This window comes from Geotrypetes seraphini, chromosome 2 (assembly GCF_902459505.1).
Source record: "Geotrypetes seraphini chromosome 2, aGeoSer1.1, whole genome shotgun sequence".
Classification (NCBI taxonomy): domain Eukaryota; kingdom Metazoa; phylum Chordata; class Amphibia; order Gymnophiona; family Dermophiidae; genus Geotrypetes; species Geotrypetes seraphini.
Window position 1 is genome coordinate 12153422 of NC_047085.1, and position 27826 is coordinate 12181247.

The 27826-nt window shown below is 44.4% G+C and overlaps 1 protein-coding gene across 2 annotated transcripts in view; it reads right to left on the reverse strand.

Annotated features, from left to right (window-relative positions):
• ARHGAP39 (Rho GTPase activating protein 39) overlaps positions 1 to 27826 on the reverse strand; it is a 295579-nt gene that overhangs the window by 260626 nt on the left and 7127 nt on the right. For both annotated transcript variants that reach the window (XM_033933771.1, XM_033933770.1), the window contains exon 2: positions 26470 to 26904. In XM_033933771.1, the coding sequence (XP_033789662.1) occupies positions 26470 to 26904 (435 nt within the window). The remainder of the gene's footprint in view (positions 1 to 26469; positions 26905 to 27826) is intronic.

The window sequence follows — 27826 nt, forward strand, 5'->3', positions numbered from 1 at the left end:
GGACCTGAAGATCTTTCTGCAAAAAATGAGCAACATCCAGATGTGATGCCAAACAGAACTAACACTCCTTGGATCTAAAACTGGATAGACCAGCCACCTGGATAAGCAGAAACACCTCTGCGAGGCCTTTATCCAGACCTGCTTGGAGAAGAGCAAGGACCTGAAACACCGGAGTCAAATAAGGGTCCACTATCGATGTTCATGCATCAATGCCGATGTCCATACACCAATGTCCATGTTGCTGATGTCCATGTCATGCTGTTAATATCGATACACCTCTGTCGAGACATTGCTGTCGATACACCGATGTCACTGTACCGAAGTCGATACTCCGATGGTACCAATGCTGCTAATGGTACTGATGTTTACTGAGGGTATTGATGGTGTCAAGGGTACCAAAAGTATCAAAGTATATTCATTTAAAATCACTGGAATCGGTGCTTATGTCCATAATGACAGCAAAAGTCATCATCTATATAGTGCTCTACATTCCTCCTATTCTGTTTCCATTTCCATATGGATTTTTCTTTTAGAAATAGTCCGTTAAAAAAAAAAAATACATGAGCTCCATTTTCATGCTGCTTTCTCATTTTTAATACCATAAGGGATTCTTATGGATGTACACCCTGTACTGTTGATAGATCTATATTGGGAATATGCACTGTGGAAGTCTATAGATTACATCCAGCCACTGGGTGGAGTCTTGTTTGCGCTGTGATGCACTGCAAAATAGATCTCTGAATCGCCCGGCAATCCAGCAAACTACACACTATGGATCCTATTCCAGTCGACTCACTGCCATTGGTTTCGGCTTCCACATCGACTATACCTGCATTGTTGACCAAGTCATTGTCTTCTGGGAAGAAATCGATATTGACACACTAAGCTGAGGACAAGGAAGATAGCCTTCTCAGAGATCCTGCCAGTACCAAGGGCGGATGCAAGGAGGCAGACCGAGCTGCAAGCAATAAACGGGTGGCTGAGGAGATGGTGCGAAGAGGAGGGTTTTCACTTTGTACGAAACTGGACAACCTTCCTGGGGAAAAACAAGCTCTACAGGAGGGACGGACTGCACCTGAGCACAGCGGGGACGAGGATGCTGGCACGAAACATCCAGACCAGCATAGACATGGCTTTAAACTGAGGACAAGGGGAAAGCCGACAGTCGATCTGACATCGACACATCGGACCAGAGTATCAAACAAGGATACTGAACAGGGAACAGGCGATAGAGAGCTCGAGACTGAGTGGACATTTTTTGTAAATAAAACCAAGGATGCAATGCAGGGGCCTAAGGAACAAATGAAGCTAAAAAGCGGAAAAAGGAGGAAACAGTCGGAGCCAAAAATGGGGAAGCAGACTGAGGACGAAACAGACGCACCACAGGAGGAGGATGAGCGGAACGAGATTCAGGGACTGGCAGCCCATGAGGAGATCGGCAGGAGCACCAAACCACGAGGAAAACCAACAGAGAAGACTGAGGACGAAACAGACGCACCACAGGAGGAGGATGAGCGGAACGAGATTCAGGGACTGGCAGCCCATGAGGAGATCGGCAGGAGCACCAAACCACGAGGAAAACCAACAGAGAAGACTGAGGACGTCACAGACACACAACAGGAGGAGGATGACCGAGATGAAGCTCGGGGGCTGGCGAACCACGAGGAGGACTGCAGGAGACCCAAAACACGAAGAAAACCAAAAGAGAGGGCAAAAACCTGGGTCTTAAACTGCCTATACACAAATGCTAGGAGCCTAAGAGCCAAAATGGGTGAACTAGAAATCATTGCCAGCAAAAAGGACCTGGACATAATTGGAGTTACAGAAACGTGGTGGACTGAGGACAATCAGTGGGATGTGGCCATACCAGGGTACAAACTATACAGGAGAGACAGGACACATAAAAAGGGTGGAGGAATAGCGCTGTACATAAAAGACTCCATACCCTCAGCCAGGATGGAAACAACAGTACGGGCGGATGGCTTGGAATCACTATGGGTTAAGCTACAGGGAGGAACTGGGGCAGACATTAAATTGGGTCTGTACTACCGCCCACCTGGACAACCGGAAGAAATCGACCAGTACATGGAGGCTGAACTGAGGCAGGTATGCAGAAGCGGAAATGTGGTGGTGATGGAGGACTTCAACTATCCTGGGATAGACTGGAGTATTGGACACTCAAACTGCGCAAGGGAGACCAAATTCCTAGAAGTCACGAGGGACTGTTTCATGGAGCAACTGGTCACGGAACCAACACGGAGCAATGCCACTCTTGACCTAATCTTCAACGGACTAGGGGGGCAAGCAAAGGAGGTGGCAGTATTAGCCCTGCTAGGTAACAGCGATCACAACACGATCCAGTGCAGGCTAGAAATTGGATCATCAAAGGGGGAAAGAACCACAACGACGGCACTCAACTTCAAAAAAGGAAATTATGATGCCATGAGGGAAATGGTGGGAAAGAAACTCAAAGGCAACATAGGAAAGATGGAATCCGTAGAAAAAGCCTGGACCTTACTCAAGGGGTCTGTGCACGAAGCACAAAACCTGTACATCCCCAAGTTCAGGAAAGGGTGCAAAAAAAATAGAACAAAAAACCCAGTGTGGATAACAAATGCAGTGAAGAAGGCGATAAGCGACAAAAAAGCATCATTCAGAAAATGGAAAAAAGACCAATCAGAGGAGAACCAAAAAGTGCACAAAGAACACCAGAAGGAGTGCCACCGACTGGTTAGAAAAGCAAAAAGGGAATACGAAGAGAGACTGGCAGAGGAAGCAACAAACTTCAAGTCTTTCTTCAGATACGTCAAGGGGAAGCAACCGGCAAGAGAAGAAGTGGGACCATTGGATGATGGAGATAGAAAGGGAGTAGTAAAAGAAGAGAAAGAGATAGCTGACAAGTTAAATGAGTTCTTCACGTCAGTCTTCACGAGGGAGAATACAACCAACATTCCGGAACCCGAGGAAATCGTAATAGGAGACCAAAATGATAAGCTGGTCAATTTAAAGGTAAGCCAAGAGGATGTACTCAAGCAGATAGACAGACTAAAAAGCGACAAATCGTCAGGTCCGGACGGCATTCACCCAAGGGTACTCAAGGAACTAAAAAACGAAATAGCGGAGCCACTCCGACAAATATGCAACCTATCCCTAAAAACCGGAGAGATCCCGGAGGACTGGAAAATAGCAAATGTCACGCCCATCTTCAAAAAGGGCTCAAGGGGCGACCCAGGGAACTACAGGCCGGTGAGCCTGACCTCAGTCCCGGGAAAGATGATGGAGGCACTGATTAAGGACAGCATCTGTGAATATATTGAAAACAATGTGCAGCTAAAACCGAGTCAGCATGGCTTCTGCAAGGGTAGGTCTTGCCTCACAAACTTATTGTACTTCTTTGAGGGGGTGAACAGCCAGGTGGATAAAGGGGAATCTATAGATATCATTTACCTCGACTTCCAAAAAGCCTTCGACAAGGTACCACACGAGAGACTGCTCAAAAAGATATGGAACCACGGGGTGCAAGGGGAGGTCCACCGATGGATCAAAAACTGGCTGGCAAACAGGAAACAGAGGGTTGGCGTAAAGGGCCAGTACTCGGACTGGAAAGGGGTCACGAGCGGAGTTCCACAGGGGTCGGTGCTGGGACCGCTCCTGTTCAATATCTACATAAACGACCTAGAAGCGGGAACCAAGTGTGAGGTCATAAAATTTGCAGATGACACCAAATTATACAGCAGGGCTCAATCGAGGGAAGACTGCGAAGATCTCCAAAAGGATCTAACGCAGCTGGAAAAGTGGGCCGAAAAATGGCAAATGAGCTTCAACGTAGGGAAATGCAAGGTCATGCACGTGGGGAAAAAGAACCCGATGTTCACTTACAAAATGGGGGGAACACCACTAGGGGTCAGTAACCTGGAGAGAGACCTGGGAGTGATGGTAGACGCAACACTGAAGGCATCAGCGCAGTGCGCCACGGCCTTAAGGAAAGCTAACAGAATGTTGGGTATCATTAAGAAGGGTATCACGACCAGGACGAGGGAAGTCATCATGCCGCTGTATCATGCAATGGTGCGGCCGCATCTGGAATACTGTGTCCAGTACTGGTCGCTGCACCTCAAGAAGGACATGGCGGAACTAGAGGGAGTACAGAGAAGAGCGACTAAACTGATAAAGGGAATGCAAAATCTCCCATATACCGACAGATTAAAGCAGCTAGGACTTTTCTCCCTGGAAAAGCAGAGACTTAGAGGAGACATGATAGAAATCTTCAAGATCCTGAAAGGCATAGAAAAAGTAGACAGGGACAGATTTTTCAAATTAAGGGGCACCACAAGTACAAGGGGGCACTCGGAGAAACTGAAAGGGGACAGGTTTAGAACAAACGCTAGGAAGTTCTTCTTCACTCAGAGGGTGGTGGATACATGGAACGCGCTTCCAGAGGCTGTGGTAGATAGGAACACATTAAATGGTTTCAAAGAAGGTTTGGATAGATTCCTAGAAGAAAAAGGGATTGAAGGGTATAGATAGATATAGACCACTGCTCAGGCAATGGGCTTGATGGGCCACCGCGGAAGCGGACCGCTGAGCAGGATGGACCTCTGGTCTGCCTCAGCGGAGGCAACTTCTTATGTTCTTAACGTCGCCAGATGTCTCATTGTCCAAGTCAGTGTCACTGTCTCAACCAGATTCCAAATTTACCAAAAAAAAAAAAAAAAGTACATGGTGAAGTTAGCACTTAATCATCCTCTTCAGGAATTACTTCAGCTACCCATACAGGGCATTATTTCATAATTGGGTTCTAGACTCTATTTTACAGTACCTCGAGGATGTAAGGATACAAACATTGGCATACAGCAGAGCCTCTCATCAGTTTTAAACCTGTTGGAAGAACTCTCTGCTTCTTAACTATCTGGTTTCAGGTAGGGTATCACAGAGCCTCCTATCAGTTTACAGCCTGTTGGAGGAACTCTCTGCTTCTTCACTTCCAATTGTACGCCATAGTGGAAGCGGTTGTTTTTTTCTATGGTCTTATAAATCAAGAAAGATGGTGTTCAAATCTAAACATCTTCTTCTGCATGCTCTGTTAAAAGGACCTGTTTTGAACCATCCATTCCTTCCATGCCACAACACTCTGAGAGTCGTTATTCTTCTTCATTCATGCTTGAGGATTCAGACACCACCTTCTTACTTGGTGGCAGAGGGTTCCCCTGTGAAGGATTATCCTCCTCCCACCTCTCACAATCATTTTATCTGAATCAGTTTCTTTCACTTGAATTCTACACCAGATAAGTAAGTACATTAACATTGCTCTGGAATTCAATTGCAAATACACTAAAGAATGCCTGGAGGACTTAGAACTTATCCTCCTAAGGACTTCCTTTAACTACTCATGTATGGCATCCTTCAACAGAATTCCAGTGTCTAGGACAAGACCATTGTCTAACGTTTGTTCTTCAGTTGAACATCCTTTCGATATGATTAGGCGAAAGCTACAAAAGATGGAAAGCTTTTCAGTTAGTGCTTCCACAAATTTTTTCTAACCCTGCCACAGATATTGCTATCATGAAGGGTCAACTGGGTTGTTATAGTCAAACTCTACTGTATCACCAATGTTAGCCTAGCATTCCTTTACCTCAATGCTTTTCTCCTCTATCCTTCCTCTTATTTCTCATAGCCCGGAGAGGTAGAGCTGGTGCCAAGCGAACATTCGGGTTCAGGCAGATACTCTGTTCACTTTGTCGTTCCTAAGACAGGATCGAAAGATTGGAGACTTCGATTTGGCTCTCATGCTTCCTCAGTTCTGGATGGAGACCTGCAGTTGGTCCTTACAGCAGTGGCTCTGGGGGAGTTTCTGGCCTCCCTGGATCTTATGGAGGTGAATTTGCACATTTCCATTTTTCCAGATCACCGCAAGATTTTGCGGTTTCATGTGTTGGATCAGTATTATCAGTTTGATTCCGAACAGAAGAAGAGCCATCCAGCGAGGGAGACAGGCAGGAGCAAGGAAAGCTCCAACGGGCTTTAAAAAAAAAAAAAAAAAAGGTACCGGGGAGCTACCTACAGGGGGGAGGGGTGCCTGTGCTGAATATTATTTGTGTTTTTAGTCAGGTGGAAACCAGGCAATGTTCAAAACATCCCTTTGTCAGAATAAATCAGTTTTAAAAATTTGCCTTTTAAAGAACCTGGTAATTGTTTGATTGGAGGTTAATAAATCAAATTTGATAAATAATTAATTCCAGTGCAATAGGTGAGACATTTGATTTTGCGACTCGTGAGAACTGGCTGCAGCCAATCGTGGAGCAGCACCGGACCAGCAGGAACACGAACAGATTGCGCCTGCCTTCTGTGCCACTCTGCCCGAACAGAAGAGCTGTCCAGCAAAGGAGACAGGCAGGAGCAGGGAAAGCTCCAACGAACTTTAAAAAAAGGTACTAGGGCGGGGGTGCCTGTGCTGCCTACAGGGAGGGGGGGGCCTGTGCTGCCTACGGGGGGTGCCTACGTTGTTTATGGGTTTTTCGCTCTATAAGACCCTGTCCTGGCCTACCATTAGATCACCAGAGGGGGTACAGGGCAGAGTGATGGGAATTTTTTTTCTTGTGTTTTTCTCCTCTTTGAGTGGGTGCATCTTCTAGAGCGAAAAATATGGTAAATTTTATAATACAGTTTGTCCGAAACAGTGAAGATATGAACTGAGGACCAAGTGGCAGCTTTACATGTTTCATCAATAGAAGTAGATCTAAGGAAAGCTACTGAAGCTGCCATAGCTCGAATCTTATGGGCTGTGACTCGACCTTCCAGTTTCAGCCCAGCCTGAGCATAACAAAACAAGATGCAAGCAGCTAACCAGTTGGAAATTGTCCTCTTGGAAACTGGATGCCCCAACTTATTTTGATCAAAGGAGACAAAAAGATGTGGAGAAGATCTATGTAATTTAGTCCTTTGCAAATAGTAGGCCAAAGCACGCTTGAAGTCCAGAGTTTGAAGAGCTGTTTCCCCAGGATGAGAATGAGGCTTGGGAAAGAATACTGGAGAATAATTGATTGACTGACATGAAATTCTGTAACAATTTTGGGTAAGAATTTTGGATGGGTGCGGAGTACCACCTTGTCATGATGGAACATTGTAAATGGTGGATCCGCTACCAAAGTTTGTAGTTCACTATCTCTGCGAACAGACATAAGAGAAATAAGGAAGACTACTTTCCAAGTGAGATATTTAAGATAAGCCAGACAGTGGTTCCAATGGAGGCTTCATTAGATGAACAAGCACCACATTGAGATTTCAACTACTGGAGGTGATTTGAGAGGTAGTTTAACATTGAAAAGTCCTTTCATAAATCTGGAAACCACAGGATGAGTAGAGAGAAGTTTTCCATCTAATGGTTGATGAAACGCAGCAATTGCACTGAGATGGACTCTAATGGAGGTGGATTTGAGGTCAGATTGGGACAAATGGAATAAATAGTCCAGAATCGAAGACAAGGCGGTAGACTGAGGCTCCTGGTGATGAAGATCGCACTAAGCAGAAAACCTAGTCCATTTTTGAGTGTAACATTGTCTTGTAGTTGGTTTTCTGGAAGCATCCAAGATGTCTCTGACAGATTGTGAAAACTGAAGGTGTGAAGTTATCCTGAGAAGTACCAAGCTGTCAGGTGTAGAGACTGCATGTTGGAATGAAGAAGAGAACCGTGACTGTGTAAGCAGAGACGGAAAGATTGGTGGTAGTAGAAGTGGCTCCCTGATGCTGAGTTGAAGTAGAAGGGAGAACCATGGTTGTCTGGGCCACCGATGAGCTATCAGAATCATGGTGGCATGTTTCTGTTTGAGTTTGAAAAGTATCTTGAGAATAAATGGAAAAGGATGGAACGCATAGAGAAACTTGTCTGTCCAGTCTGGGAGAAAAGATCTGCCTCCAGTTGGAGAGGAGAACATAAGAATTGTCACTGCTGGGTCAGACCAGTGGTCCATCATGCCCAGCAGTCCGCTCACACGGCAGCCCTCTGGTCAATAGACCAGCGCCCTAACTGAGACTACCCTTACCTGCGGACGTTCTGGTTCAGCAGAACTTGTCTAACTTTGTCTTGAATCCCTGGAGGGTGTTTTCCCCTATGACAGACTCCAGAAGAACGTTCCAGTTTTATACCACTCTCTGGGTGAAGAACTTCCTTATATTCGTACGGAATCTATCCCCTTTTAATTTTAGAGACTGCCCTCTCGTTCTCCCTACCTTGGAGAAGCTGAACAACCTGTCCTTATCTACTAAGTCTATTCCCTTCAGTACCTTGAATGTTTCGATCATGTCCCCTCTCAATTTCCTCTGTTCGAGGGAGAAGAGGCCCAGTTTCTGTAATCTTTCACTGTATGGCAACTCCTCCAGCCCCTTAACCATCTAGGAGAGTAGAGTCTGGAACAAAACTGTGGCAACTTGTTGATGTGGGGAGATGGAAAAAGGTCTACTTGACGAGTCCCACATTGAGAAAAAATTTGATGAAGAGTTGGTGAATTGAGCATCCATTCGTGTGGTTGTAGAATGCAACTTAATTTGCCAGTGAATTTTTCTCTTCTTGAATATAGACAGCTTTGAGAAAAGATCTGTCTCCAGATGGAGAGTAGAGTCTGGAACAGAACTGGGGCATCTTGTTGTTGTGGAGAGACGCAAAAAGGTCTACTTGAGGAGTCCCACACTGAGAAAAAATTTGATGAAGAGTTGGTGAATTGAGCATCTATTCATGTGGTTGTAGAATGCAACTTAATTCATCTGCAAGTGAATTTTTCTCTTCTTGAATATAGACAGCTTTGAGAAAAATGTTGTGAGGAATTACCCAATTCCAAATTTTCTGAGCTTCTTGCCAAAGAAGAAGAGATCCTGTTCCTCCCTGCTTGTTCACATAGTATATGGCCACTTGGTTGTCTGTATGAATGAGAATGACTTGATCGTGAAGAAGATGCTGAAAAGCCTTGAGAGCATTGAAAATCGCTCTGAGTTCCAACAGATTTATATGATGACGACAAATCTGTAGCGGACCAGTGACCTTGAATAAGGAGACCATCTAGATGGGCTCCTCAAGTATAGGTTGATAAATCTATCGAGAGAACCTTCTGGTGGGGAGGTGTTTGAAACAGCAAACCTCTGGATAGATTGGAAGAGAACATCCACCACTAAAGAGATTGCTGATGAAAAGATGTTACTGTACTATGCTGGGAAAGCAGATAGAGAGCCTGTGACCACTGAGATGCCAGTGTCCACTGAGGAATCCTTAGGTGAAGCCTAGCAAAAGAAGTCACGTGAACTGTAGAGACCACGTGACCTAGAAGGACCATCATGTGCCTCGCTGAAAGTGAAGGAAGGAGGGGCACCTAATGGCAAAGGTGTACAAAAGCATCCTGTTATTGCTGAGGAAGGAACGCTCTGAGCTGCACAGTATCTAGAAGAGCTCCAATAAATTGACAAGTCTGAGAAAGTTGAGACTTGAGAAAGTTGATTTTGAAGCCCAAATTGTGTCGCTACAGTAACCCCTTGAGCTGATACCGGGAGTAACATCGCAAAAGAAATCTACTGTAGGGGTGTTTAATTTTCGAAAGAGCGACTATGATAAAATGAGGAAAATGGTTAAAAAGAAGCTAAAAGGATCAGTCGCAAAGGTTAGGACTATAAACTAGCTGTGGATGTTATTTAAAAATACCATTGTGGAAGCTCAGACCAGATGTATTCCACATATCAGCAAAGGTGGAAAGAGGAAACTTGAGCAGCATGGTTAAAAGGTGAAGTGAAAGAAGCTATTAGAGCCAAAAAAACATCCTTTCAAGAAAGGAAAAAAAGAGCTGAATGAAGAAAATAAGAAGAAACACAAGTACTGGCAAGTTAGATATAAAGCATTGATAAAGACAGTTAAGAAAGAATATGAAGAGAAACTTGCAAAAGAGGCAAAAACTCATAGCAATTTTTTCAGGTACATCAGAAACAGAAAACCTGTGAGGGAATAGAAACATAGAAAATGATGGCAGAAAAGGACCACGGCCCACCTAGTCTGCCCACACTAATGACCCACCCCCTAACTATGCCCATGAAGTGATCCCACATACCAATCCCATCTTTTCTTAAAGTCTGGCACGCTGCTGGCCTCAATTACCTGTTGCGGAAGATTATTCCAGCGATCAATCACCCTTTCGGTGAAGAAATATTTTCTGGTGTCGCCATGGAATTTCCCTCCCCTGATTCTCAACGCATGCCCTCTGGTTGCCGTGGGTCCTTTAAGAAAAAGAGATCTTCTTCTGCCTTGATACGGCCCGTCACATATTTGAATGTCTCGATCATGTCTCCTCTCTCTCTGCATTCCTCAAGTGAGTATAGCTGTAACTTGCCCAGCCGTTCCTCATACAGAAGGTCCTTGAGTCCTGCGACCATCCTGGTGGCCATACGTTGAACCGACTCAACTCTCAGCACATCTTTTTGGTAATGTGGTCTCCAGAATTGTACACAGTATTCCAGATGAGCTAAATCCGACAAGTTAAAAAGTGATAAATCACCAGAACCGGATGGTATACATCCCAGGGTATTAAAAGAACTCAAAAATGAAATTGCTGACCTGCTGTTAGTGATCTGCAACCTGTCGCTAAATCATTTGTAGTACCTGAAGATTGGAGGGTGGTCAATATTACACCGATTTTTAAAAAGGGCTCCAGGGGAGATCCGGGAAATTACAAACCAGCAAGCCTCACTTCAGTGCCGGGCAAAATGATAGAAACGATTATAAAAAATAAAATTGTGGAACACATAGATAAGCATGATTTAATGAGACGGAGTCAGCATGGGTTCAGCTGAGGGAGATCTTGCCTCACAAATTTGCTTGACTTCTTTGAAGGTGTGAATAAACATGTGGATAAAGGTGAGCCAGTTGATATAGTGTATCTAGATTTTCAGAAAGCTTTTGATAAAAGTTCCTCAAGAGAGGATCCAGAGAAGCTTAAAGAGTCATGGGATAGGTGGCAAAGTTCAGTTGTGGATTAGGAGTTGGTTATCGGATAGAAAACAGAGGGTAGGGTTAAATGGTTATTTTTCTCAATGGAGGACAGTAAACAGTGGAGTGCCGCAGAAGTCTGTACTGGGACCGGTCTATTTAACTTCTTTATAAATGATCTGGAAATTGGAACGACGAGTGAGGTGATTAAATTTGCAGATGACATTAAATTTAAGTTTTATTTAAAATTTAATGAATCGCTTAATCGTAATACAAAGCGAAGAACAAATCAAAAAATATCAAACAGCTATAAATACAAGGATTCAATAAAAAAAATAAAGACAAAACACTTAACATAAACAAGACAAAAAGGGATATAGGGGAGGAAATACAATGAATGATAGTAAATGAGACAGATAAGGGATATAACAATAGGGAGGGGTAAAAAGATAAAAACTTTCGAGCAAGGCTAGAATTAAAAGCATTCAAAAGCATCTTTAAAAAGAAAGCATTTTAACTTGCTTTTAAACTTATCAATAAGACGTTCCTCTCTTATGTGTATTGGGAGGGAATTCCATTGTTGCGGAGAGACTACTGAAAAAATATATTGGCTCCATGTGCTAATGGATTTAACATAAGAACATAAGAATTGCCGCTGCTGGGTCAGACCAGTTGTCCATCGTGCCCAACAGTCCACTCACGTGGCGGCCCTCTGGTCAAAGACCAGCGCCCTAACTGAGACTAGCCCTACCTGCCTACGTTCCGGTTCAGGAGGAACTTGTCTAACTTTGTCTTGAATCCCTGGAGGGTGTTTTCCCCTATGACAGACTCCAGAAGAGCATTCCAGTTTTCTACCACTCTCTGGGTGAAGAAAAACTTCCTTATGTTCGTAGGAATCTATCCCCTTTCAATTTTAGAGAGTGCCCTCTCGTTCTCCCTACCTTGGAGAGGATGAACAACCTGTCCTTATCTACTAAGTCTATTCCCTTCAGTACCTTGAATGTTTCGATCATATCCCCTCTCAATCTCCTCTGTTCGAGGGAGAAGAGGCCCAGTTTCTCTAATCTTTCACTGTACGGCAACTCCTCCAGCCCCTTAACCATCTTAATCGCTCTTCTCTGGACCCTTTCGAGTAGTACCGTGTCCTTCTTCATGTATGGCGACCAGTGCTGGACGCAGTACTCCAGATGAGGACGCACCATGGCCCGGTACAGCGGCATGATAACCTTCTCCAATCTGTTTGTGATCCCCTTCTTTATCATTCCTAGCATTCTGTTCACCCTTTTTGCTGCCACCGCACATTGCGTGGACAGCTTCATCGACTTGTCGATCAGAACTCCCAAGTCTCTTTCCTGGGAAATCTCTCCAAGTACCGCAAAGGACATCCTGTAATCGTGCATGAGATTTTTGTTACCGACATGCATCACCTTACAGTTATCCACGTTGAACCTCATCTGCCATGTTGATGCCCATTCCTTAAGCCTGATTATGTCACATTGCAGATCTTCGCAATCCCGTGTCTTCACTACTCTGAATAACTTCATATCGTCCACAAATTTAATCACCTCACTCGTCGTACCTATGTCCAGATCGTTTATAAAGATGTTGAAGAGCACGGGTCCAAGCATCGAGCCCTGAGGCATCCCACTGGTGACGCTCTTCCAGTCCGAGTATTGTCCATTTACCCCCACTCTCTGTTTCCTATGCTCCAGCCAGTTTTTAATCCATGTGAGTATTCAGCCTCAATTCCATGGCTCGCAATTTTCCGAAGTAGTCGTTCATGCGGAACCTTGTCAAACGCCTTCTGAAAATCCAGATATACAATGTCGACCGGGTCACCCTTGTCTATCTGCCTGTTCATTCCCTCAAAGAAGTGCAGCAAGTTTGTCAAACAAGGTCTGCCTTTGCTGAAACCATGCTGGCTGGTCCTCATCAGACCGTGTCCGTTCCAAGGTGATCAATGATGCTGTCCTTTATCAGCGCCTTTACCATATTTCCTGGTACCGAGGTCAGACTCACCGGTCTGCAGCTTCCCGGGTCTCCCCTCTAACCTTTTTTGAAGATCGGCGTTAACATTCTCCACCTTCCAGTCCTCTGGAATCTTTCCTAATTTTATCAACAGATAGGCTATTAGTTGAAGCAGTTCAGCTATGGTCCCTTTCAGTTCCTTGATGACCCTCAGATGGATACCATCCGGTTCCGGGGATTTATCGCTCTTAAGCCTATCAATCTGCCTGCATACCTCTTCTAGACTGACCGTCAACCCTGTCAGTTTCCCATTTTCGCTTCCAGCATATAGCCTGATGGGTTTCGGTATGCTGTGTATATCGGTAAATACAGACGCAAAAAATGTGTTCAGTCTGTCGGCAATTGCTTTGTCCTCCTTTAGCACTCCCTTTATTCCTTGATCATCCAATGGTCCCACCGCTTTCTTCACAGGTCGTTTCCCCTTAATATATCAAAAAAATGGCTTTAAGTTTTTCGCCTACTTGGCTATTTTTTCCTCGTAGTCTTTTCTGGCCCCTTTTACCGCATTAAGGCACCTGCGTTGATGTTGTTTATGCAGTTTTTGTCTGTTTTTCACCTTTTCCATTCCTTAAATGAAGCTTTTTTGTCTCTGATCGCTTCCTTTACCTCTACAGTGAGCCACGCTGGTTCTTTGTTTTTTTTTCCTCTTTGATCCCTTGTTGATACACGGTATATATAGATTTTGAGCCTCGGTGACCGTATCCTTAAAAAGGGTCCAAGCTTGCTCTAGCATTTTTACAGTATTCATCCTCTTCTTAATCTTCTTCCCCATCATGCGTCTCATCCCTTCGTAATTCCCTTTTCGGAAGTTCAGTGCCATGGCCATCGTTCTGGACCAATGTTTGTCCCCTGCGTCCAGGTCGAAGCGGATCATATTGTGAGGGAGGGAACAACCAGCAAATGCTGATCATTAGATCTGAGTGATCGAGTGGGGGCATAGGGTATTAAAACTGTTGATAAAAAAAGAGATTTATAAATTATCGATTTAAGAGTTAATAAACTTATCTTGTAGGATATTCTATGTACGACCGGGAGCCAATGAGATTTTTTAAAAAGTGGAGAAATATGATCAAATTTCTTTGCTTTCCATATGATTCTGATAGAGGCATTTTGGATGAGTTAAAGGCGCCTAATTTCTTTGAGGGCAATTCCTGTAAACAGAGCGTTGCAGTAATCGATTCCGGAAATTACCAGTGAATGGATTAGTATGTTAAGTGATTTGGGTTCTAACCATTTGGAGACTGTTCGAAGTTGTTAAAACGCATGCAGATTGAGAAAAATTGCAGGCGGACCTTAGGAAATTGGAAGACTGGGCGTCCAAATGGCAGACGAAATTTAATATGGACAAATGAAAAGTGATGCACATTGGGAAGAATAACCTGAAAGCACAGTTACTTACCGTAACAGTTGTTATCCAGGGACAGCAGGCAGCTATTCTCACAAGTGGGTGATGTGATCCAACGGAGCCCCGATGCGGACGCCTCACAAGCAGTCTTGCTTGAAGAAATTCAAAGTTTCGAGTCGTCCGCACCACGCATGCGCGAGTGCCTTCCCGCCCAGCACAGGGCGCGTCTCCTCAGTTCAGATAGCTAGCAGAGAAGACAACCCAGGGGAGGTGGGAGGGATGTGAGAATAGCTGCCTGCTGTCCCTGGGTAACAACTGTTACAGTAAGTAACTGTGCTTTATCCCAGGACAAGCAGGCAGGTATTCTCACAAGTGGGTGACCTCCAAGCTAACCATAATGGGATGGTGGGAGAGTTGGCAACTTAGGAGAATAAATTTTGCAATACTTGTCTAAACCTTTCTTAAAACCAGCTACACTATCTGCTGTTACCACATCCTCTGGCAAAGTGTTCCACAGCTTAACTATTCTCTTGAGTGAAAAAAATTTTCCTCCAATTGGTTTTAAAAGTATTTCCCTGTAACTTCATCGAGTGTCCCCTAGTCTTTGTAATTTTTGACGGAGTGAAAACTCGATCCACTTGTACCCGTTCTACTCCACTCAGGATTTTGTAGACTTCAATCATATCTCCCCTTTGAACCTTTTCTAGTGCCACTATATCTTTCTTGAGATAAGGAGACTAGAATTTAACGTAATACTCCAGATGAGGTCACACCATGGAATGATACAGGGGCATTATAACATTCTTAGTCTTGTTAACCATCCCTTTTTTAATAATTCCTAGCATCTTTTTTTTTTTTTATTTACTTTCATTTTATATCCAAAGAAATTCTTTGATTAAGAAAAATAACAATTCCAAAGAAGAAATAATAAAACATTAAATAATATATATATAGTACCATGAGCATCTTATTTGCTTTTTTGGCCGCCACCGCCCATTGGGCAGAAGATTTCATCGTATTGTCTATGATGACACCCAGATCTTTTTCTTGGGCGCTAATCCCCAAGGTGAACCCTAGCAGCCAGTAACTGTGATTATCCCAGGACAAGCAGGCAGATATTCTCACAAGTGAGTGACGTGATCCAACGGAGCCCCGATGCGGACGCCTCACAAACAGTCTTGCTTGAAGAAACTCGAAGTTTCGAGTCGTCCGCACCGCGCATGCGCGAGTGCCTTCCCGCCCAGCACAAGGTGCGTCTCCTCAGTTCTTACTTTTCCGCGGAGCCGAGAAGTCCGTCTTCGACTCTCTGCGTGAAGTATTTTCACTTGTGCCTTCTTAAGTCCGCGGTTTTGGGTTATTTAGCGGGTAGCTAATGGGGTTCCGACGTGCAGTATACTGCCTAGATCCAGGGGTGAGGCAAGAGTAGCAGTATTCTTGAAGCCAAGGAGAGATCCTCAAAACTGTGGATCCTTTCAACCAATCTCACTGTTGAACCTTGACGCTAAGATATTGGCTAAGGTATTGGCAATACAGTTGGTTTAGGTACTCCCAAATTTAGTGCATACCAGTCGGGGTTTATTCAACAGAGACAGGTGAGTGACAACATTAGGCGCACATTACATTTATTGTTGGAGGCCAAACAAGGGCCAGACAAGGCAGTGTTCATGGCAATCGATACTAAGAAAGCATTTGATAGGGTCCTGTGGGATTTCCTATGGGAGGTTATGGAGCGTATGGGATTGGCGGGACCCTTTTGTAGTTGGGTGAAAGCATTCTATGCATTGCCAAGAGCCTGCCTTCGGGTTAATCAGACATATACAGACTTTTTTCAGATAGTGAGAGGAACATGTCAGGGATGCCCCCTTTCACCCCTCCTATTTGCACTTTCCATAGAATCTCTGGCTATCTGTATATGCAATCACTCCCTGTTGAAAGGGATTTCTGTAGGGGGAGTGGAACATCGTTTAGCGTTATTTGCGGATGACATCTTGTTATAAGTGGTGGACCCAGAGGTCTCTATACCCACCCTTTTGCTAGTTTGTAAGGAATATGATAGGGCATCAGGATTTAAGATAAATTTGGACAAAACAGAATTACTGGATCTCACCCTTGATAAGGAGATTATACGATTTCGAGCCAGATTTCCTTTCAGTGGGCTAAGCTGGAGATCAAATATTTGGAAATACAAATACCCAGAGATTTGGATAAGTTATATGAGGTGGATTATCTACCTGTGTTTAGAAAAATTAGAAGGGATCTGCAACGCTGGCACGGTTTATGGCTGTCGTGGTAGGGGAGGATAGCTATAGTTAAGATGAACGTTTTGCCTAGACTATTGTTCTTGTTTCAAACCCTACCAATACCAGTGCCTCTAGGAGCTTTGAAGATTTTGAATGCAGAGTTGAAACGTTTTATTTGGCAAAAGAAACCTCCCCATTATTTCTCAAAAAATGATGTGGTCAACTAGGGAACTGGGGAGGGGGTAGAGAGGTAGGTGCCCAACCTGCATTTACTCAGCCCAAATGCAATTATTGTTGGATTAGGATATTGAGGAGCTTAAAAATGTTCAATAGAAGCAGGCCATGGGGGGCCTGGTAAGCTTAAGTATCAGTTATGGCTATCCGTGAAACCACCAAACTAGAGCACAGGCTATTGAGAACTCAATTTTTTAAGCACTTAATGCTGCTCTGGGGTCAGGTGCGAAGTAGGTTGGAGAGCGGGAAATCAGCCGATTAGGGCAGAATCGCAATTTATTGTTGGGAAAGACAAGAAGGTATTTCATACCTGGGTGCAGCTGAGTTAAATCACTTTTCGTGACTTGCTGGGAGAAGAAGGAGTTTTATCTTTTGCTAGACTTCAGAATAAATATGGGTTGTCCGAGGGGGATTATTTGGCTTACCATCATTTTATGAAAGCCCAAGGCTGGGACATCAGGCTTCCGGTTCAGGGGGAAGGTCTTGAAAATTTGTGGTTGCTTCTTCAGAAGGTGCCACGATCTATCTCCATACTCTATCAATATTGGAGGGGGCATCAGTTGTGTGCGTTTCCCTTTCAGTCACAGTGGGAGGGGGATTTGGGTAGGATTTTTTTCTGCCAAGGAATGGGAGGTAGTTTGTGGGGAGGTTGCTAAGGCTTCCTCTTGTGCTCTGGTGCAGGGGAATGGTTACAAGGTGATGACCAGATGGTACTATACGTCTGATAGACTGCATAGAATGTATTCCCAGGTTCAGAACATCTGTTGGAGATATGGTAAAGCAGTAGGCATATTTCTGCATATCTGGTGGGACTGTCAGGTGTTGCAACCATTTTGGGGGAAGGTGGCTAGAGTATTAACTACTACAATTGGTAGATCTGTGAGTGCTACACCTGCCAGTTGTTTGTTGGGTTTATTCAATATATGTGAACATGACTGGAAGACTAAACTCCTCCGTCTAGGCCTAGCGGCTGCAAAATGTTTCATCGCAAAATATTGGAAGAGCAGTTACGCTCCATCATACAAAGAGTGGACGATACGTTGGGTATCCCTGGGGCGAATGGAATCTCTCTGGCTAAGCGTCATCCCTATTATGGGTCTCAATTGACTACCTGGAAACTCTTAGGGGACAAATTAGACCAGGGGTCTCAAAGTCCCTCCTTGAGGGCTGCAATCCAATCGGGTTTTCAGGATTTCCCCAATAAATATGCATGAGATCTATGTGCAAGAACTGCTTTCAATGCATATTCATTTGGGAAATCCAGAAAACCCGACTGGATTGCGGCCCTCAGGGAGGGACTTTGAGATCCCTGAATTAGACGCTCTTTAAGCAAACATATCAGCATGTCTCTTTCTTACTTCTATTTGGTGGGGTTCCTGGATGAGGGGGTGGAGAGGAGAGGAGATTCACAGCTTCTTTGCAGTTTGTACACCGCTGTTGGTTACTGAACTGTTTCAGTGATGCAGATATTTGTTGTTGTTTGTGATTCTATCACTTGTATTGTTTTACTATGTTTTTATTGTGTATCAGTATTACTCTTATTGTGCTATTTTATTATGAAAATTAATAAAACATTTAAATTTGGAAAAAAAAAAAGAAAACAAAGCCTGTTGGTATCCATGGCCTGGAAGTTGCATGTCTGAAATAAGGTCTTATCTGAAACAGGGCTTATGAGTAACCAAGAAGCATGGGCCCAAGAAATGGAATCACCAGCAAACACTTCAGGTCAAGGCTGCCAGCAACACAGGCATAGTCCAAATGCAACTAGGCAATGGAAATGTCAAAACAAATCGTAGTATAATGAAACACTCATCATAGGGTCCCAACATTCAGGTCTTGCAGATTGCAACCCTAAGCTACTGAAATATATCCCAAATGATATTCTTGGTGCAAAACCGCTCTGTCTCTGGGGTGTGAAACATCCCATAATAAGATCAGAAACTCCACTAGACAGAGGACATTAGATGCCAGGAAAAATGTCAGCCCATAGCAGCAGACCTCTAGTATTCTGACAACACCCAGAAAAACCCCAAGCCTGTTTGTATCCATAGTTGAACATTCATAACACAGAGATGACAAGATTGGAACTAACACAGTGCATGGAATTAAACCAGAAAAATAAATTCCCAAGAAATGTATTCGACAGCATGCGCTCCAGTTCAAGGCAAAGTCTAATCGTCCAGTAGTTGCTTCACAAACAGCAAGGCCTCTGAAACCGAATCGAAATTACAGGTCTTACCAGTATGTTGGATCTTTAGATGAGTTGGGTAGAGAAGAGCAGAAAGGATTTGTTTTCTATGTGGACTTGCACAGGATTCCGCAAACAACTTCCTCTTGGCCGCCAACTGTGCCGAGAAATCTTGAAAACATAAGACCTTAAGAACATAAGAATAGCCTTACTGGGTCAGACCAATGGTCCATTAAGCCCAGTAGCCCGTTCTCACGGTGGCCAATCCACGTCCCTAATACCTGGCTAAAATCCAAGGAGTAGCAATATTCCATGCTACCAATCCAGGGCAAGCAGTGGCTTCCCCCATGTCTTTCTCAATAACAGACTATGGACTTTTCCTCCATGAAATTGTCCAAACCTCTCTTAAAACCAGCTACTCTTATCTGCTCTTATCACACCTCTGGCAATGCATTCCAGAGCTTAATATTCCCCGAGAGAAAAAATATTTCCTCCTATTGGATTTAAAAGTATTTCCCTGTAACTTCATCGCGTGTCTCCTAGCCTGAGCCCGAGAGGTCAAGCGGTACTGGCTCTACAGCTTGAATATCCAGCAAGCGCTGAACGGTGGCTTGAAACCTGAGCAGTTTGTCCGGGCGACCTGAAGTAAAGTCCACGAACCAATCTGTCAGAGGTCGAGCAAATTCCAGTTTGCAGCCTGACCAAATAATGTCCAAGAGCCACTGGTCAGTCATAATGTGCATCCAGGCAGAAGAAGCACTGAGAGCCGGTCACATATGTGCAGAGGGGCATCTCTTGGCCTGGCGGCACTGAGACTTTCTGGCAGAGGTGCAGAACAGGAGGTGGCAGGCTGAAATCACCTGTAGCCAGTAAATCTTCATTGGGAGCCCTGAGAAAAATCTTTGCAACGTGGCATTTGCATACAGTCTGGAACGCTTTGAACCACAAATATTAGAGCAACCAGAACCCCTGGAGGGTCTGTGTCTATTATCAGGCACAGTCTTAGAGCAACAGACCAACACAGAATCCATAAGATCATCCAGACCTTTGCCAAACAATAACTGCCCTTTAAAAGGCAGCCTAGCCAATGTAGCCTTGAAAGTGGAATCACCAGCCCATTGATGAACCCAGAGTATTCGAAGATTTTTCAATGGGCAGTACACTGACACCTTCGCCAAAACCTTCATGAGGTCATACAATGCATCTGCCATATAATCTGTCCCAGCCATCAGAAGTTAAGGAGGGGGATCCACTGCCTCATTCTCCAGGGTGCACAGTCAATAAAAACAAGAGAAAAAGGAAGCCGATATGGTTCTCCAACCTAGTGGCTGAGAAAATAAAGGCGAAAGAGTTGGCGTTCATGAAATATAAAAAACCCCAAGAAGAGGAGAGCAGAAAGGACTACAGGGTGAAACTGAAAGAAGCCAAGAGAGAGATACGTTTGGCGAAGGCACAGGCGGAAGAACAAATGGCTAAAAATGTAAAAAAAGGGAGATAAAAATTTTTTCAGATATATTAGTGAAAGGAGGAAGATAAAAAATGGAATTGCTAGGCTAAAAGATGCTGGGAACAAATATGTGGAGAGTGATGAGGAGAAAGCAAATGTGCTAAACAAATACTTCTGTTCTGTGTTCACAGAAGAAAATCCTGGAGAAGGACCGAGATTGTCTGGCAAAGTTACACGAGAAAATGGAGTAGATTCTGCGCCGTTCACGGAGGAGGGTGTTTATGAGCAACTTGAAAAACTGAAGGTGGACAAAGCGATGGGACCAGACGGGATCCATCCGAGGATACTAAGGGAGCTCAGAGAGGTTCTGGCGAGTCCTATTAAAGACTTGTTCAACAAATCTCTGGAGACGGGAGTGATTCCTGGGGATTGGAGGAGAGCGGATGTGGTCCCTATTCATAAAAGTGGTCACAGGGATGAAGCAGGAAACTACACGCCGCTGAGCCTCACTTCAGTTGTTGGAAAAATAATGGAAGTGTTGCTGAAAGAAAGGATAGTGTACTTCCTTGAATCTAATGGGTTACAGGATCCGAGGCAACATGGCTTTACAAAAGGTAAATCGTGCCAAACTAACCTGATTGAATTTTTTGATTGCGTGACCAGAGAGCTGGATCGAGGACATATGCTAGATGTAATTTACTTGGATTTCAGCAAAGCCTTTGATACAGTTCCTCATAGGAGGCTGTTGAACAAACTTGAAGGGCTGAAGTTAGGACCCAAAGTGGTGAACTGGGTCAGAAACTGGCTGTCGGACAGACGCCAGAGGGTGGTGGTCAATGGAAGTCGCTCGAAGGAAGGAAAGGTGACTAGTGGAGTCCCTCAGGGTTCAGTGCTGGGGCCAATCCTGTTCAATATGTATGTAAGTGACATTGCTGAAGGGTTAGAAGGAAAAGTGTGCCTTTATGCAGATGATACCAAGATTTGTAACAGAGGAGACACCGAAGAGGGAGTGGAAAATATGAAAAAGGATCTGCAAAAGTTAGAGGAATGGTCTAATGCCTGGCAACTAAAATTCAATGCAAAGAAATGCAGAGTAATGCATTTGGGGATTAATAATAGGAAGGAACCGTATATGCTGGGAGGAGAGAAGCTGATATGCACGGACGGGGAGAGGGACCTTGGGGTGATAGTGTCCGAAGATCTAAAGGCGAAAAAACAGTGTGACAAGGCAGTGGCTGCTGCCAGAAGGATTCTGGGCTGTATAAAGAGAGGCGAAGTCAGTAGAAGGAAGAAGGTGTTGATGCCCCTGTACAGGTCATTGGTGAGGCCCCACTTGGAGTATTGTGTTCAGTTTTGGAGACCGTATCTGGCGAAAGACGTAAGAAGACTTGAGGCGGTCCAGAGGAGGGCGACGAAAATGATAGGAGGCTTGCGCCAGAAGACGTATGAGGAGAGACTGGAAGCCCTGAATATGTATACCCTAGAGGAAAGGAGAGACAGGGGAGATATGATTCAGACGTTCAAATACTTAAAGGGTATTAACGTAGAACAAAATCTTTTCCAGAGAAAGGAAAATGGTAAAACCAGAGGACATAATTTGAGGTTGAGGGGTGGTAGATTCAGGGGCAATGTTATGAAATTCTACTTTACGGAGAGGGTGGTGGATGCCTGGAATGCGCTCCCGAGAGAGGTGGTGGAGAGTAAAACTGTGACTGAGTTCAAAGAAGCGTGGGATGAACACAGAAGATTTAGAATCAGAAAATAATATTAAAGATTGAACTAGGCCAGTTACTGGGCAGACTTGTACGGTCTGTGTCTGTGCATGGCCGTTTGGAGGAGGATGGGCAGGGGAGGGCTTCAATGGCTGGGAGGGTGTAGATGGGCTGGAGTAAGTCTTAACAGAGATTTCGGCAGTTGGAACCCAAGCACAGTACCGGGTAAAGCTTTGGATTCTCGCCCAGAAATAGCTAAGAAGAAAAAAAAAAAAAAATTTAAATTGAATCAGGTTGGGCAGACTGAATGGACCATTCGGGTCTTTATCTGCCGTCATCTACTATGTTACTAAGAGAGACAGGCATGTGCCACGAAGGACATTGCCAAAGCAGCCTTGATATCTAAAGTAGTTGCATTAAAAGGTTTCCTGAGAACCACATCCACCCAGCGGTCCTGCATGTCTTTTAACACACCACCACCCTCACTGGGTAGAGGTGTGTTCAGTCACCTGTACCACCAAAGAATCCACCCTGAGCTGACCCAAAAGCTCCTCTGCGAAAGGATACAAGCGGGACATAGCTCTAGCAATTTTCAGAGAGCCCTCCGGAAAGTCAAACTGCTACAAGACCAGAACACTCATATCAGGGAGCCAGGGAAAGGTAGCGCACACCACATAGCCAGGAGGAAGAAGTGGACAGAGCCAGCTGAGTGACTAAATTCAATTCTTGTAATGACTCAGAAATAAGCCTCAAACTTAAATAATCACAGGACAGTAGAACCATCCATAGAATCTAAGACCCCAGAGCGATCTGTAGATCTAGCACACAGTCCCTGATCTCCCACTCCAGGAGCACTGTACCTGCTAACAAGAGATCAGTAAAGGAAACATCAGCATCTGGATCCCCCAGATCAGGATCAGGTAGCACAAATGCTGAAGCAGGCTGAGGCAAGGATGTGACCAAAGGCACTGCACCACTAAGAGACACCGCAGAGAGAGGCTGAGACTGCTCAGGAGCAAAACACTTGTTCTGAAACTCTGACCACAAAAGCTTCATAAATTTATAAAGTGTTCGGCTCCTGGGGCAGAAAGTCACACTTAGATGATTTGCATTTGCATTTCTTAGGCTGCAGTGGGTCCGCAGCCTGGTTAATGGAAGTACCAACTGTGCCAAGCCCCAAAAGCAATAACGGCCATCCCACCAGGCTAAGCTGAGCATTTGGTCACCTGCTTCAGCCAGGGAGAAGCTAAGTTTGACACTGTAGCACCCCACTCCCAGCTGTGCCACACAGCACGTGGCACAAGGACATTCTAAAGTCGCTAAATTTGTGCAATCCTTGCAAGAATCCACATGAGGAAAGTCCATCCCAGCAAGTTTCTAAGCAAAATTTGCAGTTTTGAAGAAGCAGAAAACTAGAAAAAAAGAGACTGCTAAAAATCCAAGATGGCCACCATCAAGAAATTTACACTAAAATCGCGATTTTTTTCACATTTCCCAAACTCTAAAAAAAAAAAACAGTGATTTTAGGATTTTTCAGGAGGGGGTATGCAGGGGACCATCTAGAAACAATGAAAACCCCACTTTTCCAACCTCCTCCGATGTCTCACACTGGCTGTCAGCCTGTGTACTTACTGTGACCTGAGAGGATCTGTGTTGCAGCCTGCTTCCAGTTCTCTCACAGTAGTCTCAATGCTGGGAATGCTTCTACAAAGCTGATCTTCGGACGGCTAGTCAGACTCCTATGTCTGACTACTCCTCCACCCCTGCGGACCGTGCATCGGGATGGGCAGAGGCACGACAAAACAGCTGGCACACTGTGACACACCGCTGAGCCTCCTAAGGATGCCTAACAGCCTGCATTCTACCCCTGATTAACAGAAGGTGAGATCAGCTCAGGGATGGTCCTGAGCTCCAGAGAAAACTGTGCAGGCTGGCTAACAGGTACCTAGTAGCTACAGACCGAAGTCTGTGATTTTTCAAGCAGGCAGAGCTTCAAAATCGCTCCAAGCACTGAATTACCCAAAAAGGGAACAAAATTACATTGAATTAAAATAAAATGGGGAGAGCAGAACAAATACTCCTGTAGGCACACGTGCAGAAGGAAAGAACTGAAGGTGGAGCTAGAGAGCCCAGTGAAGTATAACAAGAGGAAGAGCAAAAAATCCAGAGTGGATTTCTTCTGCAGCAGCATGCAGCTATGGAGAAATAACCTACTGTCTAGAATGTCTCACCTATTGCACAGGAAATATTAATACAACTTACCATAATGCAGAATCAGTGGGAGCCCTGAGCATGTTCCATGGAACTAGACCAGGGGTGTCCAACCTGCAGCCCAAGGGCTCCATGCGGCCCAGTGAAGTATTTTGTGCGGCCCCGGTCGAGGGCAATGCAGTGATTTTCTCTGCTGCCCCTGGGTGTTTACCGTCTTGCTAACTCCCTCCTCTGTCTTGCTGCAGTGTGCGGCCCCAGAAACATTTTTTCGGCCAATGCGGCCCAGGGAAGCCAAAAGGTTGGACACCCCTGAACTAGACAGTCCCATCTGGGGGTGATGGGAGACAAAGACATCACAAAATTAAATTACACAAAGCACACTCTATTTCCTCTCTCAGAGTGCATCTCTCCCACCACCTGTACTGCCACATCCAAAATTTCTCCCTCTCTCATCACCTGGACCATGTGCAGCATCTTTCACCCCTGCCCACCAGCCCCATACCTAATATTTCCCCTTGTATCACCTCTCTCCAACACCATGCCACATTTCTTCCTCCATTGCCTTCATGTCCAACATTCCTCCCTCTGTCCCTCCCTCCCACTACGCTGGCCATGGCTAACCCTGAAGCCTTCCCTCTACGTAACTTTTTTTCTCTCCCAAAGTCTGATCCTAGTATTCTTCCAACTTCTTCTACCTCCTTGAGGCCCCTCTTGCATCCCTTTCCTTCCGTCTCACTGTTCCCTCTCCACCACATCCAATATTTCTCCCTTCTCCATTCATCTGTACCTCAATCATCTCCCACTAAGTCTAATAATTCTCTCTCCCTCCCTATGGCCAACAATTCTCCTCTTTCATTTCCCCATGTGCACCATCTCTCTTTCCCTCTCAGACACCCATGCTCAACAATTCTCCCTTTCCATTCCTTCACTCATCTCAGCATCTCTTTCCCTCACTCCCTCCATTCTTCCATCCTATGTCCCAAGTTCATGCTCCCCTCCCTCCATCCTGCGTCCTAAGTTCATGTCCCCTCCCTCCTACCTTCCTTCTTTCCATCTTTGTCCAAAGTTTATGCTCCCCCTTCCGTGTTCCAACATGCCTCCTCTCTCTCATGTCCCAATGCACCTCTCTTTGTCCTTCCCTCTATCTATTCTGTGTCTCAAGTTTGTGCCTCCTTCCTGCAGGTGTTTATCTGTACTGGCCAGTTCCCTCCTCCCAACCGCACTTCTCGTCACAAAGCTGTGGACAGGGTTCCTACATGTGACCCGCGGTTGACCCAGAAGCCTTGAGGGAAGGCTGCTCACGGTTTTGTGAAGAGAAGTGCGGCTAGGAGGAGCGAGTCAGCCAGAATCCGGAGAGTACCTATAATGTAAAAAAGTGAATAAATAAAAATTTCAGTGCAGACTGGTTTAGCATTGCCCAAGGCCTGGTACTGGTCCGCGACTCGGTGGTTGGGGACCCCTGATTTATAGTCTTGGGGGAGGGGCAGTTGTTAGCTATTCCCTAAGTTAAAGTGGTCACATTAGTGAGTTATTCTGAGAGGAATGTTCTTCCAAGCAAGAAGAGTCTGAGGACCCCTTTCCTTTGGTGTGCATTTAGTAATATGGGGTGATATATTGTATTTTATTTTAGGACTGCAGATGGTTAGGCACTACACTATATTATATTTATTATTCAATGATTGTATATACATCACAGATTTGGATCAGCAATTTAAAAATACGAATAGTAACACAATTTCATCTCTAAATGTGGTGTTTTTGGCAAAGCACATGTCTTCATGACTAATCAATCTCTTCTATTTTTAGCTGTTAGCCTGGATTGGTTTAAAATGGAACTTAAGTTGCTCCCAAAATTTGGAAATATAACAAAACTAATCTCTCTAGTACATAAATGCAAAGGTAAATCCCAGTGATCACCTCCTGATCAATTCACTGCTGTTAAAGCACAAACTATAATTATACAACAATGGGTATTACAAACTCTTAGGATCAAATAACTTATTTTCTGCTAATGTCAAAGTGAGATCAGAATAATTAACCCATTCATTTTATTTTTCTAAAATCAATGATGTACTTTACATTAGAATATTGACCAGCATGATTTTACCTTTCAGTTTCTTCTTTAACAACAGTGTACTGTGTTGACTGTCGATTAGACCTTGCCTGTTCCTGTGCCTTTTCACTGCCCTCAAAATCCTGGTCTAATGAAGAGCTAGTGCTGCCCTCCCTGCTAACATTACTGCTTCTTCCAGGACTATTTTCTGTTGATGCCCTGGGTGACTCTGTGTTCTGCTTTAAGGTCTGGAGTTTGGCCAGTGGAATGATGTCACAGTTTTGCGGCCGGTGCCACACAGTCCTCTGGGTGCTGGCATTGTAGTAATAGAAACGGGAAGTATTTGGATCAAAAAGTTCCCACCACTGATTTTCATTGGTACGTTTTATCCTGACTCCTGAAGGTGGATCCCACACACATTCCCCAGTGATGAGGTTGGCATACATACATTCCCGGGTTCGAGGCTCAATTATTTCCACCCATTCAAGCCTGTAAAAGAAAAAAAATTCTTTAGACACTGTGAGAAGTCTGCAGCAGCAGATCTACTGAGTAGGGAAGATATAATATGATATCACCATTTATATATGTCAATAATCTTTAAAATGTCTACTGCATATATTGTATTAAAAGTCATCCTGAGTCACTGGAAAGATAACACAGTATTAGATTTTACCTTATGATAGAACATGATCTGCTTCATCCACAGTTTGAATTAGCAGCAACAGAGGAAATGCGATAAGAACATAAATAGCCTTACCAATATCCAGACCAATGGTCCATCAAGCCCAGAAGCCCATTCTCACGGTGGCCAATCCAGGTCACTAGTACCTGGTTAAAACCCAAAGAGAAGCAACATTCCATGCTACCGATCCAGGGCAAACATTAGCTTGCCCCATATCTATCTCAATAATAGACTATGGACTTTTCCTTCAGGAAATTGTTCAAACCTTTCTTAAAACCAGCTATGTTACCTGCTCTTACCACAACCTCTGGCAATGCTTTCCAGAGCTTAACTATTCTCTGAGTGAAAAAATATTTTCTCCTATTGGTTTAAAAGTATTTCCCTGTAACTTCGAGTGTCTCCTAGCCTTTGTAATTTTTGACAGAGTGAAAAATCAATCCACTTGTACCCGTTCTACACCACTCAGGATTTTGTAGACTTCAATCATATCTCCCCTCAGCCATCTCTTTTCCAAGCTAAAGAGCCCTAACCTTTTTAGTCTTTCCTCATACGAGAGAGGAATTCCATCCCCTTTATCATCTTGGTCGCTCTTCTTTGAACCTTTTCTAGTGCCGCCATATCTTTCTTGAGATAAGGAGACCAGAACTGAACACAATATTCAAGATGAGGTCGCACCATGGAGTGATACAGGGGCATTATAACATTCTTAGTCTTGTTAGCCATCCCTTT